The following is an 18,012-nucleotide window of genomic DNA, read 5'->3' on the forward strand; positions in this document are numbered from 1 at the left end:
AGACTCAAAAACACATTCATGACCCAACCAGAACACCACTATGGATGCTGACTGGAGAGATGCTTTCAGATTTGGACCCTATGGTTGCTCTGAGAAGAAGCAGTGGGAGAGCAAAATATACCTGGAAGCACCCAAAAGCTGCCATAGGCAGGGAGGGAGACACAGGGTGCAGTTTGGGTCTGACATCTCAAATCCTGAAGAAGTAACCATGGTACAAAGGGCATTTTCTGTTTCACATCCCAATGATACCCAAGATCTGTATTTTAACATCTATTAAAATGAAGCTGAAATCAGTCAGTAAGTGGTGGCATTGCTATTGATTTCAGGTACCTCAAGCAGGTACCTTGCAGGTATTGATTTCAAGTACCTTGGTGAAGGTTAGTGATTTTATAGTTTTAGGATAAAAAAGGTAATACATTTAAATATTTAACATTTTTTAATATTAAACATTTCACTCAACTCTATTTTGGGAACATGGGCCAGAGTAATAATTGACTCAACCCTACTACTTTTGAGGTCAAAGGCTCTATTTCTCTATTTCCATTTCTACTTTAGATATTATATCCAGTAAAACATGCCCAACGTTTCTCTTTTAGAGTAAAATAAAATGTGCAGGTCCTTATCTTCATTTCATTGTTTTAATTTTCAAAAAAAATCCTGTTTACCAGAATCATCCCTTGGAATGCTTATAACTGCATTCTCACTGAACTGCTTTTAAATTATTCTGTATATTTTGATGTAATTAAAATTAACTATAATACATAACACAGACAGCATAATTTATAAAACAAGTTGTTTTAAATCCTCCCCTTCTCACAGAGCATTTCCTAGTAATACAACACTTATCTAATGTAATGTTTTGAAATTACCCTTTGCAGTTAATTGTCCTTGTCTAAACCCACAGTTCAAAACCTGGTTTGCAGACATACTCAGCACAGTTACATAAGTCATAGAAAATAGCCCATTTCTGAAATGCACAAAATTGCTTAATGGATTTGCTCTCTGAGGTGGACACAGGACAGAATTAAGTCCTGCTTTCAGTGGCTGCAGAGTGGCATTAAAAACACAGAACTCAGTAATAGGGACTATCACATTTTTCCCACTGAGACACGACCAAAATAATTTTTCTTTCCAAAGTTAACATAACATATAGATAATTTAACCCAAGACGTTGAAAGCAGTGAATGCTCACTCCAAAACTCTTCACAACCTTGTTTCACAGAAGTTGTACCCCAAATTGATAAATTAAATCACTGTTCATGAACTTAACTTGGGAAGGTCTCCTCATTGTCTTTGGTTTGATGAGGGAGGGAGCTGCACTGGATTCCTCAGAAAGGCTGGGACATGTAAAATTGAACCTATTCACTGCTCCCAGAGCCATCAGTCACTGGATTTGAATGGTGAAGCTATAAAATTCTCTTACATTGTGGTTTATTCTCTTCAGAAAGCATAAAATCTTGGAAATGTTTAAGGGTTCTTGAATTTGATGTTTTCCCCACACACTTAGTGAGTCTCCTTTGCCTGTTACGAATGTGCCAAGAAATGTACTGAATGAAAACAAAACCAGCCAGGTTCTCCAAAAAAAAAAAACCCGTTGATTCTCATAAATGCAGAGATTAATGTACTGTACTTCATCCCTATTAACTGCAGTTCACTGAGTAGAGAGTGGTAATTATTCATTCAAGCTTAGTTTTACATGGGGAAACTAAATGCAAAAAAAAAACCAACTTTCAGAGTAGCAACAGAAAATTTAACTGGTAGGTCTGGAACACCAGCTAGGCAGGGGCATGGGCATGCTGTAGGCTTGCACAAGGTGAACATCTCCAGGGAATGCCTGGGGCTGGGCTGGGAATACAGAGGCACCTGGGGCTGATGCAGCCTGCAAACTACTCAAAGCTTCTCTATAGAGATTTCTCAAGGTCCCCCTCCCAAATCTGCACTGTCCTGAGTCCTGAGCAGTCTTAACACCTCTCCTGAATGGAGGCAATTTTCTGTGAAATCTTCCTGCCCCTCCCTGCACGGTGTCCAAAGGATTGATGAAAACAGGAATGCCATAAAACTAGCATGAGAACCACTTGCATACGTTTAGCACTTGCCGTGAGGACAGGGAAGAGAAGCATCAGGGTTTGGATACCGCTGGGTTAAAGCTGGCAGGAACACAGGTGTAAGGTTTTGGGGACTGAAAGAACCACAGAAACCAAGAGGACATGTGCAGGATGTTGGTGAGAGGCATCATTTTTACTGAAATAGCTGCAGCGGAATCATCCTGAACACAGACAAAAATTTGCTGGTTGTGTACGTCGGTACATAAAACATGGATATAACTATTCACATGTGTTTGTATATATATTTAGCAACAGTCATATTGTCTGTAACTATAAAATAGATAATAGAATTTCTATACACTGTTCTTCTATGTTATGATAATTCTCCCATATAGAAGTGGAGGAGCAGATGTCCTCTGCAACCTTGCACCACGGACTGACTTTCCCAGCACGTTGTGCCTGGATCTTTCGGGCAGAAAAAAATCTCAAGGGCCTTATGAAACTCCCCAGGAGCTTGCAAAGAGGATGAAAAGTTCCCTGGACTCAGAGAAGAAAGATTGCTGTTAAAGATTTTCAGGATCTACATATATCTATGAAAAGGCAAAAGTTTTTCTTCTCCATATGGGACAGAAATTATGCTAAAAAATATCCTAGTAGCCATGAGAACTTGATGGGACCTTTGGAAGAGTTTATCCAGCAATGAAAAAACAAATACTTGGTGGAAAACAGCACTAAAAAACCCCACACAAATAGGACCAAGAATTCCTCTTAAGGCGACAAGGTATTTTTCTGTGCTGTGAAGGCTCAGCTAACAGGCCACCTACCCTTGCTCCCATTTAAAAACATCTCCAAAGTCCCACCACTCATACTAGAAAAAAAACAGATGGGAATATTAACGTAGGATTTCCATCATGATACACTCAAATTTTCTCTCATTTATGAAAAGCAAAGACTGATTTTGTTATGGAACTGAAACTGTAAAGTTTTATCACGTGAAGAAAGAGTTCATCTCATCAGCTCAAGTAACAATAGCCATGAAGTGATGGCAGCATGCACAGAAGTGGAGGTCAGTGGCCAAATATCAAGTCCCTGCAGCCATAACTACATGTAGTGGTTTGTATATTGATTCAAATACATCTTCTTTTGTCCATACATCTGGCTGTAGGACAGGCATATCTCAAATTGATTTACAAATCCAGTGAGCAAGGAGAGAATCAGCTCCTCTTACCCAGAGCAGCAGACAGCTCTGTGATGATGCAGTGAGTAGGTAAGCTCTGCAGCTCCCTGCCACGGGACATCAGGGCTGGTTGCATAACTTTAAAAAATGATGGGATGTATTCATGCAATTAAAACCATCTGTGGCTACTAAACACAAAATACTTCCCTCTGGGTGAGTAAGACCTTGAAATGCAATTCAGTGGTGGGCTGGAGAATATTCTGGGGAAGTATCTGTTTAATTCACCTTTTTCCTGCACATCTGCTATTGGCCATTTTTGGAGACAGGTTACTGGGCTGACTGGATATCTGGACTTAGCTGATACAGCTATTTATCTCTGAAGAGGGGATGTGGAAAGGGGAGGGTGATGTAGTGGTGCAAATTAATCATCTTTCTCCTGCCAGCTGGGACATAATTTCTTCATATGAGCACAACTTATGACGTGCAGAGATGGCTACTAGACTGTGAGAGAGTGCTCCTTACCTCTATAAATGTTTAGTCAAAACCTCAGCCTGAGTTTTTAGTCAAAACCTCAGCCTTTCCCAGAGCATCCAGAAGCACCAGAAATCCCTTGAAGAGCAGATCAGAGCTGAGCACTGACCAGTCTGAAATACAGCTCCTCAGGACTGCATTTTAATATATGTCAAAGGGCAGAATGATAAGAAAAAGCAGCATTTCCAGTATTTAAAAGACTGATGAAATAGCCAGCAAAGAAACAGTAACAAGAGACTGTGCCAAAGATCCAAGTCCCTGCAGGCAAATGTACTTTACATTATTTAACACAGTGCAACCTTTTCCATCTGCACCTAGAACACAAAAGAAATTTACCTTTCTTCCAGTTTTCAGGATTGCTGCAAGAAGGGCAAAAGGTCTACAGAGATATTCTGTTGGTGAAGGGTTTATGGTCCCCATCTCTCTTCCTTTTAGTGCAACTCTCCTAGTACTTTTTTCTAGAAGCCCCAGTCCCTCGAGACAGAACAGCTTCATTTTGAATTTTTACAGAAATAAGTTTCTATTCTTCCTGGGAAAATAAACTTAAAAGCACAACCATTCTCACCACCTTTAAAACTCACAAGGCAAATCAGATTGCCTCAAACCATTAGTCTGATTGAAAATAAAAATATCACATGATTTTAAAATACTTCTGCTTTTCTTGTGCTGACACGACTTTAGAGATCATGGGTTTGGCAGTGAAGCATTCAGGGCTAATTCAAAAACATTTCAATTCAGTGAAAGGAATCTTTCTGACACTGGAGGCTGCAGATCACATCTGTAACACAGTAGCTGGCACTAAATTAAAATGGGTGCTTCTTATTATTGTTAATTATCACGCATATGAGACAAAATATATTTTAAATTTTAAAAAATGTGAACATTTGAATATTCCCTTCACCTCTGTCAGTAAGAGCTAATAACATTTTTGAATAAGCACCAGTGGGACTAAATCTTACATGGTACTATAGTCCAGATCAGCAAGATATGACTTATTCCAAGGAATGTGTTCCAGAGCTGTACACTGAATCGGTCCTCAGACCACTAATACTTCAAGCCTTTCCCAAAATATTTTAAGATTCAGCACTTAAAAGCAGCCTGCATCACCTTAATTATTGCAGTCCTGCTAGCTGAAAAAACCCCACACCTTTCCTCTATGAATCATATTTGTCTTAGTAAATTTAGACCTTTAAACCCATCGGAATAAAAGAGACTTTTGCTACAGAACAGGGCACAGGATTTTCTATAAATTGCTCCATGTTACTAACCTGGGAAAACTCTCACAATCAGTCTGCCTGGATTTACTTCATATGAAAAACCAAAAAAGTTCAGCATAAAATGTAAAGAGTTGATCTGACACAGGGGCAAATTCTGCCATCTTTATTCCACTTCAGAGGAAACCCATGCTGCAACTAAACTAACTGAAATCACAGAATTAAATACTAATGCAATGAGATGGAATTAGACTGACAGTTCTTCATATGCTACAGTGCAACACTGTGTGTCCTGCATCAAACAGGTGCACAACAGTGTAAGTAACACCAAGGAAATTTGAAGTGTTCCTGCGTGGATCCCAAACACCGTATTACACCATGGTTGAAAGCCATGGAGCACTTAGGTCTCTGGCTCATCTAAAAGGGAGCTGCTACTTGCTCAGCTCTAAGGAACTTTCCTCTGTGTGAGGAAGTAGGTAGGAGACTTAATCTTGCGACCTCTGAACATGTGTATTATTAAGAGTAGGAAAAGACTCATCCCCATTTCAGTTGTCACATCAAATTCAAGCAGACATGCTACTTTCACTCTTGCTTTCCTTAGCTCCTCTGATGCTGTGCAATATCCACTTCCCAGATCAAACATTTGGAAGTAAATCATGTAGCAGACATTTAAAAAGTGAGACTCTGGCTTGCCTAAAAACAATAAATCCAATAAATAACAAGTTGCTCTGGCACTGTACTCAGAAAATGCTGAGAATTAACATGCTACCCATAAGGGCACATCACAACTTAATTGAATACATATAGGATCAGGACCCTAAGTGGGACAAAAAATGAGCTACTAAATCTATATTCATTCTAGCCTGGCTATCAAAATTGAATTTATTCAGCAGCAGCCCCCAACAGGATTTCACTGCTCAATATATTTTTATCGCTATGCAGTTTTAGCAGTATTTTTGCTCAGTTTGAACATGGTGGGTCACTATTTTTATTCTGGCAAAGCAACTTTCCTAAACCTTGTTCATCAACCTGCCTGGCTTTAGTTACTGTACAACTTGCAGAGTCATCTGTGCAAACACTGGGAGCTAGAAAGCAGCTTCCAGAGACACTTGGTTGGCATCACCACTCTTGTGAACCTCCTCACCAGGAGCAAATTCAGGTTAATTGTGGCAGGGTGAACTGATGGGTGCCTTCTGGGGGATTGCCATTAGCCTGGGGGACTTCAAACTCCTTAGTCCTTCATGGGTAGCACCTCCCCATGCAGAGCAGTGGCAGTAAAATTGTTGACTCCTGCTTGAGATGGTGGAAAATTACTGACTGACATGCCTTCTGAGGGTCACTCACTTGCTAGGGAAGTTTTGATTATTAGAGGCAAGACTGATTGCCCTTCTCCATTATTCTGGCAACTACAGATGAATTTTGTTAATATGACTGGATCTGGTTTTCTCCAGGGGAGGAGCACCCCATCACACCAGCCCTGCATGTGGGGCTCTCTCTGCTACAGCAGCAGCAGAACCTGCAAAAGGTGGGAGCCTGTCCTTGAGAAATGGAGATAACTGAGGAGGTGATCGTAAAGGTGCACCTGGTATCTTCATTACTGTGTCCTATAAACTGTGGATCTACCAGTGGGTTCATTCCCTTACTCTACCAATTTCTGTACCACTGAGAACTGCAGCAGCTGGGTATTTAATTACACACAAGTGAGAACAAAACCAAACTGAGGGAGAACGAAACAACAGTGTCCTGCAAGTTGTCCTGTCAGTCATTGGGTTTCACCTGCTTGCAAGCACAAGAAACACCAAAGCTGGGAAACTGCTGCTGAACAAAAGGATGACTGTCTCTACAATGAAGCCTGCAGGAAGCAGCTGGCTGGGATGCCACATGTCCCAAGGACACTGTTTTGGCAGGCAGGGAGGCTGGATGTGCCTTCTCATCATGGTTGTGAGGGAAGGCAATAGGGTAAGGGAAGGTGGAGAAGGGGAAAAAGCAGCAACACTGTGGAGTGATTCATGCTGAAACCCAAGGAAGTATAAAGCACTTTGGACACAAGCATGAATGTAATATGCATGTTCTTTATGTGTTTTGGTGTCCTTACCTCCTTCTGTTTTTCAGAATATTCTACCTTAAATAATACACCAAATTTCCATCCACAGGTGAACATGGTTTAAAAAAAAAAAAAAAGCAAACAAACAAGGACACACCACTCCCTTTCTCTTCAAGCAAGGCAGGTAACACTACCATATGAAATAACATTACACTATTAAAACAGTAATTGTAAGTTACCAGCTCCAAAGCAATCATTGGAAATGGATGGCTGTGCAGGGAGCAGAGGCTGGCAGATAGCACGTCCTGCCACGCTCCTGCTCCCCTAAAGGAAATCAATGAGGACAAGTTTCCAAAGGATACTTATCACATTTCCACTCCAGGTTGCTGCTGGGAGGTAGAGAAGATGGACAGCCTGGTAGTACAATGCCATAAGTTGACTTTCCCTCGGAAACCCAGCATGACAGCAGATGCTTGGAGTATTCAAAGCAAGCTACAGAGCTTTTCATGTTAGGCAACGGGTTTTAATCCTGTTCTCCCCCTTAGGCAGATTCACCTTCCTTGTGCTTGAACTTCTCAAGGCAGAACAGATCAATAAAAATTATGTTCTTCACCGTCTGATCTGCAGTCGCTATTTCAGGTGCCACAGCTGCCACTATAAATGACTTTGCAGCTACATCTGGGAGAGATTTTCTTCCTCCAGTGACTTTTTAGGATACAACATCTCATAATTACTCAGTTCACTATTCTGCTAAATAATCTGTCAGACCATGAAAAAACTCTTCAGTGTGTTCTATGACTAAAGGAAGCAGTTTATCTTGCTCTAAGTTACATTTACACATTCTGCCAGTCCCTGAAGTAAACAATGAACATAGCTCTGAGTCTTGGGATCACCTGTCAGCAGCTATGGCAGCATCAAAGGCACTTTTGCTAAGTAAAGATAATTCCCTTTAACTTGATTTAGTTAAAGGTCTCTCCAGCCAAATGGAGAATAGCAAGATGTACAAGGTAGAAACAAAGTTCTTACTATCATTCCTACCAACATTCCTTAGTAAATGCAACAAAGTTTTGCATCTAATCCATCTAGTGACAGTTTCCAGTTCAGTAAATTATATATTGTTTGTTTTCATTGTAGTACTCAAAAAAACAGTTATTTATTTCAATGATGATACTTAGTCTTAAAGCTTTTGGTTTTTGACAGCTGTAAGTGAATATATCTTCCCTAGCGTTAATAATAAAAATTAAATCACCCAGTGAGGTAGAATACAAGGAATATTTTACCATGCAAATTGCAGATTTAGGAGTTTTCACTACAACGACTTCACATCTGAATAAGGAAACTGATTCATTCTTACATTAAATCTCTCTATTTTAAAGAACTTAGTGTGCACTAGAACACAGAAAGCTGCAGCAGGTATTTTGAGGCAGGATGATTCCTGTCTCTACATTGGGTGCTCAAAAACTGAGTGCTGACCACTCAGTCCCACCACCTGCTGCACCCTTCCCAATCCCTATCAAGCTAGCTAGGAGTCTGCATTAGGCTCCTTCCCACCCACTGCTGGCAAACCAGACACCACAGCTGGGTGATGAGGTACATGCCTACCTCATTGCACAGTCAGACCAGACCAGTTCACTACAAGCAATGATTCTGCTTCCTTGCAGAGACAGTTTGCAAGTGTTACTCTGGGCTAGAATAGAGACAAATGAAAATCCCAATGTGAAGGTGAATGTGGAAATCCTCCTGAGAGGCTAACATAAAACAGTGTGCTCTAACAGGCTATTTAAAAGATGTCAAGCACATAGATGCCATCCTCTTCTGCTCAGAAACACTCTGTGACCAGTGAGCCATACCAGGCAGAAAAAGTATTCCCAAAGCCTAAAAAGTTGATGGGTTTTCTTCTAGTGTAGTATCTCTTGATACTACTAGACATGACATTTTCACCATATGACAACCACTGGTGTCCTGTAGTCCTAGCTGATGTTAGGCAAGACTAAATAATACTCAAAGATAAGCAGAAGGCAAATATATCCTCAAGAGAGATGACAGTACCTAAAATAGCCACCACCTCGTCGTCCTGGATGACTTCTAGGGATCCGGAGACCACAAAGCAAAGAGCATCAACACTTTCCCCAGCGTGATAGATGAGGTCCCCTGGGGCACAGTGGATGGTCTGGAACTCCACAGCCAGGGCTCGCAGGCAGCCGTCGCTGGCCAGACGGAAGGCCGGGTGCTCATTAAAAACTTTGCGGTTTAGGTGCACGCAAATATCTGCTCTCATGTCCTTTGGGCAGATGGAGAGAACCTGAATAAAAGAGAGATGAAAAATGATCAGCTGAGAATAATAAACCAGGCCAGCCCACCCTTAATGAAATAAATGAACGGGTGGATCTTAACATCGTCCTGAGTGGATCTGAAGCTCCATCCGTTCAGTTACTTCAGAAAGCTTCTGGTGGGAGTTTTATCTTGGATATCTACTATCCACTGCTTCCACTGCAGCTGAAAAGGTGTCGTGGAAGAAGGGAGTACTTTGTTCTCATTCCTAGCAGTTTACAAACTTGTTTTCCAGACCTGCTGGTGGCACTACCATGTCCTGTTTGTGGATATCCCTCCAGACTTGGTGCCCAGACTATCTACCCAGACTATTTACCTCCTGCCATACTCATTCTCAGCAGAAGGACAGAATGGGCACTCAGAGCCAAAGGTGCTTCAGTACATGCAAAGATGGAATATTCACAATATAAAAACCACCAGATTTTGCTCACATCCAGAAGACTTAAAGTCTTGATGTAATTGACCACTTACCAATGCGTATCCAAACACACCTAGGGTTTAGTTTCAGTGTAGTACACACATACAGTAAGTAACCTGCCCTGGAGGGCTTACAGGCTATAAAATCCAAAGATCTTGAGATTAGAGCAAAAAGAAAGTATAATGAAACCTCATGAAAGGTAAAAAAAAGGTGAGTAAAAACAGTCCCATGAACATGAAGACGTCTTCATAGTAGATCAATTAAATGAGCCCTTCAAATTTCTTGTCTTAAATAGCTTTCCCTATTGAAAGAGTAACACAAATACACCTGAGGAAAGAAAGTGAAAACCTGTGAGTGTTGTTAGGTTTGTGTTTAATATTCTCACGACCTCCTAAATACACTAACATCCTTATAACCTTAAAATGCATGGTAGCTAACAGAACTCAGAAACATATAAAATCTTTCAAAGTTTTCCTAAAATAAGTAATAGAAAAGAGCATGAGATTAAAAGCACTGTGGAAGTGTCATAGAAAGCAGATGACAGATCAACAGTACTGATTAATTTCCCATTGTATGGAAATGGTCTGCAGATGGTGTGAGAAATGGGGGTATTGGGTCAATGTGTTGACTGCCATCAAATATATGCAAAATAGAGGGAGACTCTGTTAACCCTGACTAAGCTTTGAGGAAAATGAGCATGTCAATTTTCATTTCTATTTAATCCAGAAGAGGTATAAAACATATTACTAAATGTCCAAAAGCACAGAATGAGAAAATAGCAAACAATTTCTAGGTTAATAATAAGATTTACTCCCTTTCTTATTTCAATAGATCAAAGTTCCTTTGCAGTCAAAGAGAGTGAATGCAAAAAGGTGAAATAGAAATTATTCTTTTATCCTCTTTACTGTGACAGTCTGAGCCTCAAAAGGGCTACTGCAACCATCTACACTAACCTTTTGCACTCATAATTTTCATATCAATCACAGAATATCTAGCAAAATTATAGCCTAAAAAGCCTTGGTTTAATGTTTTCAAATAATATAGGGTAGTTGTTTCAATGGACAGCTTCCAAATCATGCTTGTTCTGAACTGATTTTTTTTTTTTTTTAATTTGCAGCTAACAGCCAGTGGATCTCATCATGTTACTCAGATAAAAGACCCACAACCACTGGAAGTCATGGCCACATGTAAGTGTCTAGAGAACAGGACCAGGTCATCTCTCAATCTCATCTTGAATAAACAAGAGAGATGATGCTTCCTGTTCTTAACACCATAAAGCAAAGCATCTCTTTGGAAACTTCCCATGAGGTTTTCTCACTTACAACCACCTACCTGGTTCTACCAGATAATTAGTCTTTATTTGATTTAACACAGAGTAAGCCAACTTGGCTTAATGCTCTTTCTCTATAACAAAATGTTGTACAGAACACATTAAAATAATTTCCATGTTTTATCATAATAATTAATAATAAACACTTCAGACAAGACATATTCTCCATAAACCATCATTTGCATTAGTAATGTCTTGACTGAGTCACTGCTGACCATATCCCATATCATATTTCCATAATTTTATTAGGAGCAAATGTCCATTTGCAAACTTAAACTTACCTGAGTCATTCCATCTACCATTAGAAATAAGGGCACATCTTAGTTTTTCCACTGAAAAACCTAAAATTATTTGTGAGACTGATTGTTTCATTTTAGCCCTTCTTCTGGATCAAACAGAAATCTCATCTTTATTGTATTAAAATAGAAACATGCCATCTTTCTTCTTCTCAATAATAATTTAATGAAAAATTCTGCGTTCTTTTTTATAACAATTGATGATTTTTAGCATTTTTATCTACTCCAGGGCTTAAATCATGGTTAGAAATTTTTTATATCTCTTTAATATTTTCAGTAATGTAACTGCTTTTGACTTAACAAGGCCATGAGGTACAACTTGTCAAGCACTGGTCTTAAGAAAAATGTGTTTATTCATTCATGACTGATTTTCAAATTCTATCTTTTAAGCTTCCAAACTGCAGGAAAAATTGGTTGTTACTGGAAGATTTGGAAATGTTTGGGACCCTTTGTTTTTTGGAGTGTAAATTAATTGTGTCCCTCAAGAATAAAAGCCACTTGGATGCAGAGCAGCACATTGTTTCCTCACAAATACAGAGCTAAACACAGAGTATTAAAAGTGAGCACTGAAAGCATTATTCCCTTTATAGACAAAACAAACAGATCTATCATCACACACTGCAATATGAAGACACAGAAAAAAAAAAAAACCTTTTCACAGAAAAAAAAAAGCCAGTCTTAGAAAGCAAAATTCAGGAATTCTGTGATATCATGACAAAGTGATACTCCCAGTGACATACTACTGTGTGGAGATATAAGGAGATATCACTTAACAACTTGTACAGCTGTACATGAGTAATGGTCCAAGAGTTAGCCAGGAACAGATATTCTTCTTTTCAGTTTTCTTGTCTGCTACACTGAAAGTACTGAGAATAGAGAATGAAACGGATGACAACCAGAAGAAATACATTATCTTAGAAGATTATCAGTCAAAGCTCCTTTGCCAAAACGTAGATATATGCAGAGGGGGAAAAAAAATTAGTAAAGAGAGACAAGCTTAATATTCAGCTATGTGTTTCCTGTATGCTCCATGCCCAGGACAGTATGAGCTCCAACCTGACTTTGAAGCTTTTTTATGTTTACAAATACCAATTTTATGGATTCAGGAGTCTCACAGACACCACCAGCCTTTTTATTAGTTGTCCTGTAAAAAAGGGGTTGGTGGTGACACAGATATGTATGTGGTAATTTTCCTGTTTCCACAGATGTATAATGTGATGTAGGACCACACAGAAGCTTTTGGAAGCTAATAATAGATAGTCCAAAGATCCTATGAGCAGAAAATGAGAAAATAAGCACTTGAAATTCAGATAAATACTCCTGAAAATGATCCCTCACTGATAATACAAGACTTTGACATTCTTATTGTTAAATGCTCTTACTCATGTCTCTTTATTTTTAAGGAAACAGCATGCAACTAAAAAGCTAAAGCCAGTACCAACATGGTTATATGTGAGTCCATATGGTGTACAAATGCACACATATGGATGTAAGAGTATTTCAGTTTAAGGGTAAGGATATCCTGTGATGCTCAATCAATTCACTGTTAAGGAAATGCCTCCAGAACCAAAGTTCAGCTGGGACACTTGTTCCAGCCTGTGTATTCTTCCAGATATGTATCAAAAACCATCAAGACAAATTTATGGTGAGGAAATTTCCTTAGAGACTTCAAGACCTTTCTCAGTGTAACCTGTAGTTTATAAGCAAGACAGGATATTAAGGTTGCTGACTGCAATCCTTTGTTAACTGATGGGTTTGGAGCACACAGCTTGGAGCAGGTGGTCTGCAGGGACCGGATGCTTGTGCTATTACACAAGTTGCTCCATCATAAATCTGTGGCCCCAGATTTTACAGTCAGCTTTCCCATATGCATCCAAGTAGCACAAAAGAACAGAACCTGATATGTTTCAATGCAAAATCAGAGGAGAAAATAAAATTTTACCCAGAGGAAAATTGTCACTGGCTGTGTAAGCTGTTTCTAGCAGAAAAGGAGCAAGGCTCCATGACACATATGAACAGTACACATACATCCACAAAGACCTCTGAAAAGGTGAGAGAGGAGAAAGTAAAACACAGAATGACACTGACCACTTCCCTTCTCTGCAGAGAAAATTAAACCTCTTTGAAAGGTTTAATTTAAGACAATATATATAAGACAATATATATATATAAGACAATAGCTGAGACCTGACACCATCAGCTGGCACTCTGCTGATACAAACACCAATACAACACCCAGTGCAGAGATTCAGTGATGCTCTCATCTCTGGAGCACCCTGTGGCATACATAAAATGCTGGTGGTGAGCAATGAGCTTGGGGTTGCTGCTTGAGACTGGGAAAGGCAGTAACCAGGTCTGGAAGGCTCACAGGGAACTGGCACAAAACATCTCGCTATCTTTTCAGCTGAAGATCTGTAAGGGGGGGAATAAAATTCTCAAGAAGGGCCTGCCTGACTTTTTTCCTCTCCCATCCATTCCCTCAGCATGCTCAGGCAGTTTAGATAAGCTCCTTGAACAGCTCAAAGAACTCTACAGGGAGCAGAGATTATAAAGAATGCCAGGAAAAGCAAATGAATTGAAACAAAAACTGTACAGATTAAGAATGTGTCCATCTTTCAGAATGGGTTTAAGTATTTTAAAAAAACCTTCTTCTGCTGGAAAACACTACAGGATGGCTTAGCAAATACTACAGAATCTGTTATGACTTGTTAACAAAAACAGCAGAGGCCAGTGCATCATGAACATTCTCTATTTGCAAGTCTCTTTCAGTCCACAGGATTCTCACTTTCTCAGGGTTGTAGCTAGGGGAGATATTGACTGATATTCAAGCCAGGAGCTTAGAGTGTCTTAGTGGTGGAATAACAAGGACTGCTTCTTTAATGAACAGCTGTAACAAATATCTGAGAGTCTAAAAAATCTCAGCTTTGACAATAAATAAAAGAAACTCCTCCAACTTCCAACCAGTCACAGGCCACAGACAGTTCTTTTTATTCTGTGGACAAAGGCTACTCTGGGTTTTCAGACATATACAGCAGCTATCATCAAGGTCAGTTCTTTCAAAAAATAAAACCAAACAAACCCACAATACTCTCTAGGCACAAGTTATTCAGATTTTTAGAAAGATTTGGCTCATTCGAGTATTGACTTCTTTTGTAGCACTGGCTAAAAGTCCATTTGGATGGAGGCCAAAGAGACAAAGGTAAGAAAACAGCTGATTGGCAAATCAATGAGCATTTTCCTGTAATAACCAGGTAATTTTGTAAGTAACTCAAAGGTGATGTAAGGAACGGAGCAGTTATTAACCCTGCATGCACTAGGGTAATCTTTAATAAATCACAGAGTATCTCGACAGTAAGAATTTAATTTCAGCAGCAATGGTGTGCTCTGTTTTAATTGCACTAAAATCCAATGTCACTTGGATTTAAATGCTCAAAAGCTAAGACCAGAAGATCAAGTCTAAGAACCTGAGTTTGTCTTGTTTACTTAACAATACATCATCTGAACCAGTGATCAAAATGGTAAGATTTAGCTGTACAGTAACAAAGGTAATTGCTTTTTAAGTGCCTAACAAGTGCTACCCTAGAATCTGGCTCTTGATTACAATAAATATAGTATTGTCAACACAGACAGAATATGGCTTAAGGTCTGAAAACAGGAGTAGAGAAGCATCACCATGTCTTTTAAAGAATTGGATGGTTCACTGGTTCACAGGGGCTGCTGCTTTGTTTAATGCTCTCGGGCACATTGGTGAAATTCCCCTGGGGCCCAAAGTAGCAGATCCCATGCTGCCTGGATGTTGTACAAGTGTCAGAATATTTCAAGGTTTTATTGTTTTCAGTTTTCTACAATATCTTCCTGAATCCCAATCATCACATGAGCTTCTTAATGGGGCAAAAGACAAGAGACTATGGGGCATTCTAATGTTAAAATCAACTTCTTAGATAAAAGAAAGAAAAATAAACATTGTAAAGAATATGACATACATCAAGTCATATATTTTGGGGTGAAAACTTCTGGCACAAGAGTCACCCTTGGAAGAATGGAGTTGATCAATGTTTTATTTTAATTTGTGCTTCTTTGGAGGTATTTTTCTTTTCTAAATATTATTTTCTAATATGCAGCCTTCTGTAAAGACATTCAAAGGTGAAAGCATTAAGAAAATAGATCAAGAGAAGACCTTCCTCTAAATGTCCTCTGAAGGCCTCTTTGTCAACTCCATTGCCTTGGCAGCAGTATTCAGGAAAATGTCTGACCCATCCATTCTGGCACTTCCCTGACAAAATGAGCCCATCAGCCACTCCATAACCATGGGGTCAAGCCCTGGTATTTCCTCATGCTTGACAGGTTCACAGTTTAATCTGTATCAGTCCCAAAACTGAAACATCTAAGAGACAGAGATAATTGTGGATAATCTTTCCTGGCTCTGCACAATTCATACAGGAGGTAAATAATCCATATCACCCATAAAGGTGAAAACAGAAAGCTCCACAAGTGCCAAAGCCCTGCTCTTGGACCTGTGTGAAGGACACTGAGACCTTGACCATCTGCTCTGCATCCTGTTCTCCAAAGAAATGGGGACTTGAACTGTACCTGGTCCTGGCTCAGCTCTGTGAGGTAAAGGAAGACTTCTTGTTCACCTCATTCTGCAAGGAACAACCAACAACCTCCCCTCTACAATGAATAAAAAATACTTGTCCAAATGATTTTTACTTTCCCTGTTCAGTGGGGAATTGTACGTTGCTGTCACACTTTATTTTTTTAGATTTCTCTTTAGACATGAACTTTGGAAGCCTTCTACCCCAGTAATCCACAAAGAAATCCATCCAGGACTTACAGACACCTCTATGTGAGGGGACACCATAGGAACAGCAGCCTGGCTCCCCTGTTTGCCTCAGGGTCTCCCTAATTATTACTACACCTCCTGGAGAGCCTATTAACAACAAACACAAAAAACACCTAAACCTCACTGTCCTGATTAAGATTAATGTTTAATTAATCTACAGAGCTGAGAAAACTGGGGTTGTTTAGCCTGGAGAACAGAAGGCTGAGAAGAGACCTTATTGCTCTCTACCTGAAAGGAGGTTGTAGCCAAGGGGGGGGATTCTTCTCAAGGGTCTCTTCTCTCACGTAACAAGTGACAGGAAAAGAGGAAATGGCCTTAAGCTGTGCCAAGAGAGGTTTAGATTGGATATATGGAAAAATGTCTTCACTGAAAGTGTTACAGGGCACTGGGATCTAAAAGGTCTTTTCCAATCAAAAGTATTCTAGTACAGACAACCTCTGTCTATTTACCCTAAACCCACCTCTCCTGTACAGAAGCTCAGTAAATTCTGGCTTAACTGCAATGAGCAGTTTTAATACCATGTTATTTCACCATTATTTTCATTCCAGTCATTGCAACGTTGAATTGTTTCTCATTATTTGAATTGCCATTGATGCTCAGGTTGAGACTTAATAGATGCCTTTTTTCTCTTTAAATCTATGGCTGTTCTGAAGGAATCCACTGTTAAAAGATGACAGACATTTATTTAATTGCTTTCTGAGCAAATCCTAAGCCGTACAATAGGCACAGAGGTCAAGAAAAGAAAATCTTTGTGTTTTACTGACTTGTCAGAATGTTATCATTAGATGAAACCTTGAGACATCTGCATGTTAGTTAATGGTTGTTCTCCTTTCATGTATAATGACCTATTTCTTACAGAAGAGCTAATATCTATAATTTTTTCATTTGCTGCCTAAAAATTTCAATAAATACTAAGATACTTGAATTCAGTGTGTTTCATGTATCAAATTATTACTGTAAAGGCTTTTTTCGTCTGCTTAAAAATGATAATGTACAGAGAGTGTACTGCCTCTTTTTTACTTCTCTCAAAAATATAGGTTCTGCTGGATGAGAGACTCTGTTCAGTATACAAAGGTTTCTCAGTTTTTTCATGTTTTCATTTCTGCTCATTATTAGATTAATAACCCCAAAACCTGAAGCATTAAACAGACAACAAAATTCCATCTTGCTTGAGTCACTGTTCCACCAGGAGATAAGAGTTCATGTGCATGCATTATATATATCATCCCAGCTGTCAGAGGAGGGCTCTCAAGTTTAAGTGATTTAAGATTATGGATCAGAGGCCACTTGCTTCCCCTTAAGTAATAATAATAATAAACATGCTAATGCTTTTAGTGTCATTGCTAATTCCTTCAGAGACAGAGACTTCAGAGATGGGCTGAAGTGCTGTGGTTTTAAGACAGGATTTGAAGATGAGCTATTCCCAAGGAAGCCAAAATTGTGTGGTTAAGGCACCATTACTTCAGTGTGGGAGAACAAGTCCTCTTCCACATAGAACATCAACAGACTGAGGCTTTATAACAAGTTCTGACTGGGACAGCTTGCTCTCACAAGACTAGGTCTTCATTAAACATCCTCCATGATGACTTCTCCTTTGCTTTGAGTTCCCATCTCATCCTTACCAGTTTTAGCCAAGATCTTCTTTGGGACCACACACTGAATATTCATTCAAGAATAGATAATTGAGCTCTAGTGAAACAAATCTGTGCATATTAAGTGGTAGTTATTCCAACCAAGTTATTTACTTATATTTTAATTTCAAGCACATGAATGTAAAATCTTT

The 18,012-nt window shown here is 39.3% G+C and overlaps 1 protein-coding gene across 1 annotated transcript in view; it reads right to left on the bottom strand.

The window, feature by feature from the left end:
* KCNH5 (potassium voltage-gated channel subfamily H member 5) overlaps positions 1-18,012 on the bottom strand; it is a 155,868-nt gene that overhangs the window by 29,494 nt on the left and 108,362 nt on the right. The window contains exon 9 of the mRNA XM_071745317.1: positions 9,061-9,313. Within this exon, the coding sequence (XP_071601418.1) occupies positions 9,061-9,313 (253 nt within the window). The remainder of the gene's footprint in view (positions 1-9,060; positions 9,314-18,012) is intronic.

The sequence above is a fragment of the Heliangelus exortis genome, chromosome 5 (assembly GCF_036169615.1).
Source record: "Heliangelus exortis chromosome 5, bHelExo1.hap1, whole genome shotgun sequence".
Taxonomy (NCBI): Eukaryota; Metazoa; Chordata; class Aves; order Apodiformes; family Trochilidae; genus Heliangelus; species Heliangelus exortis.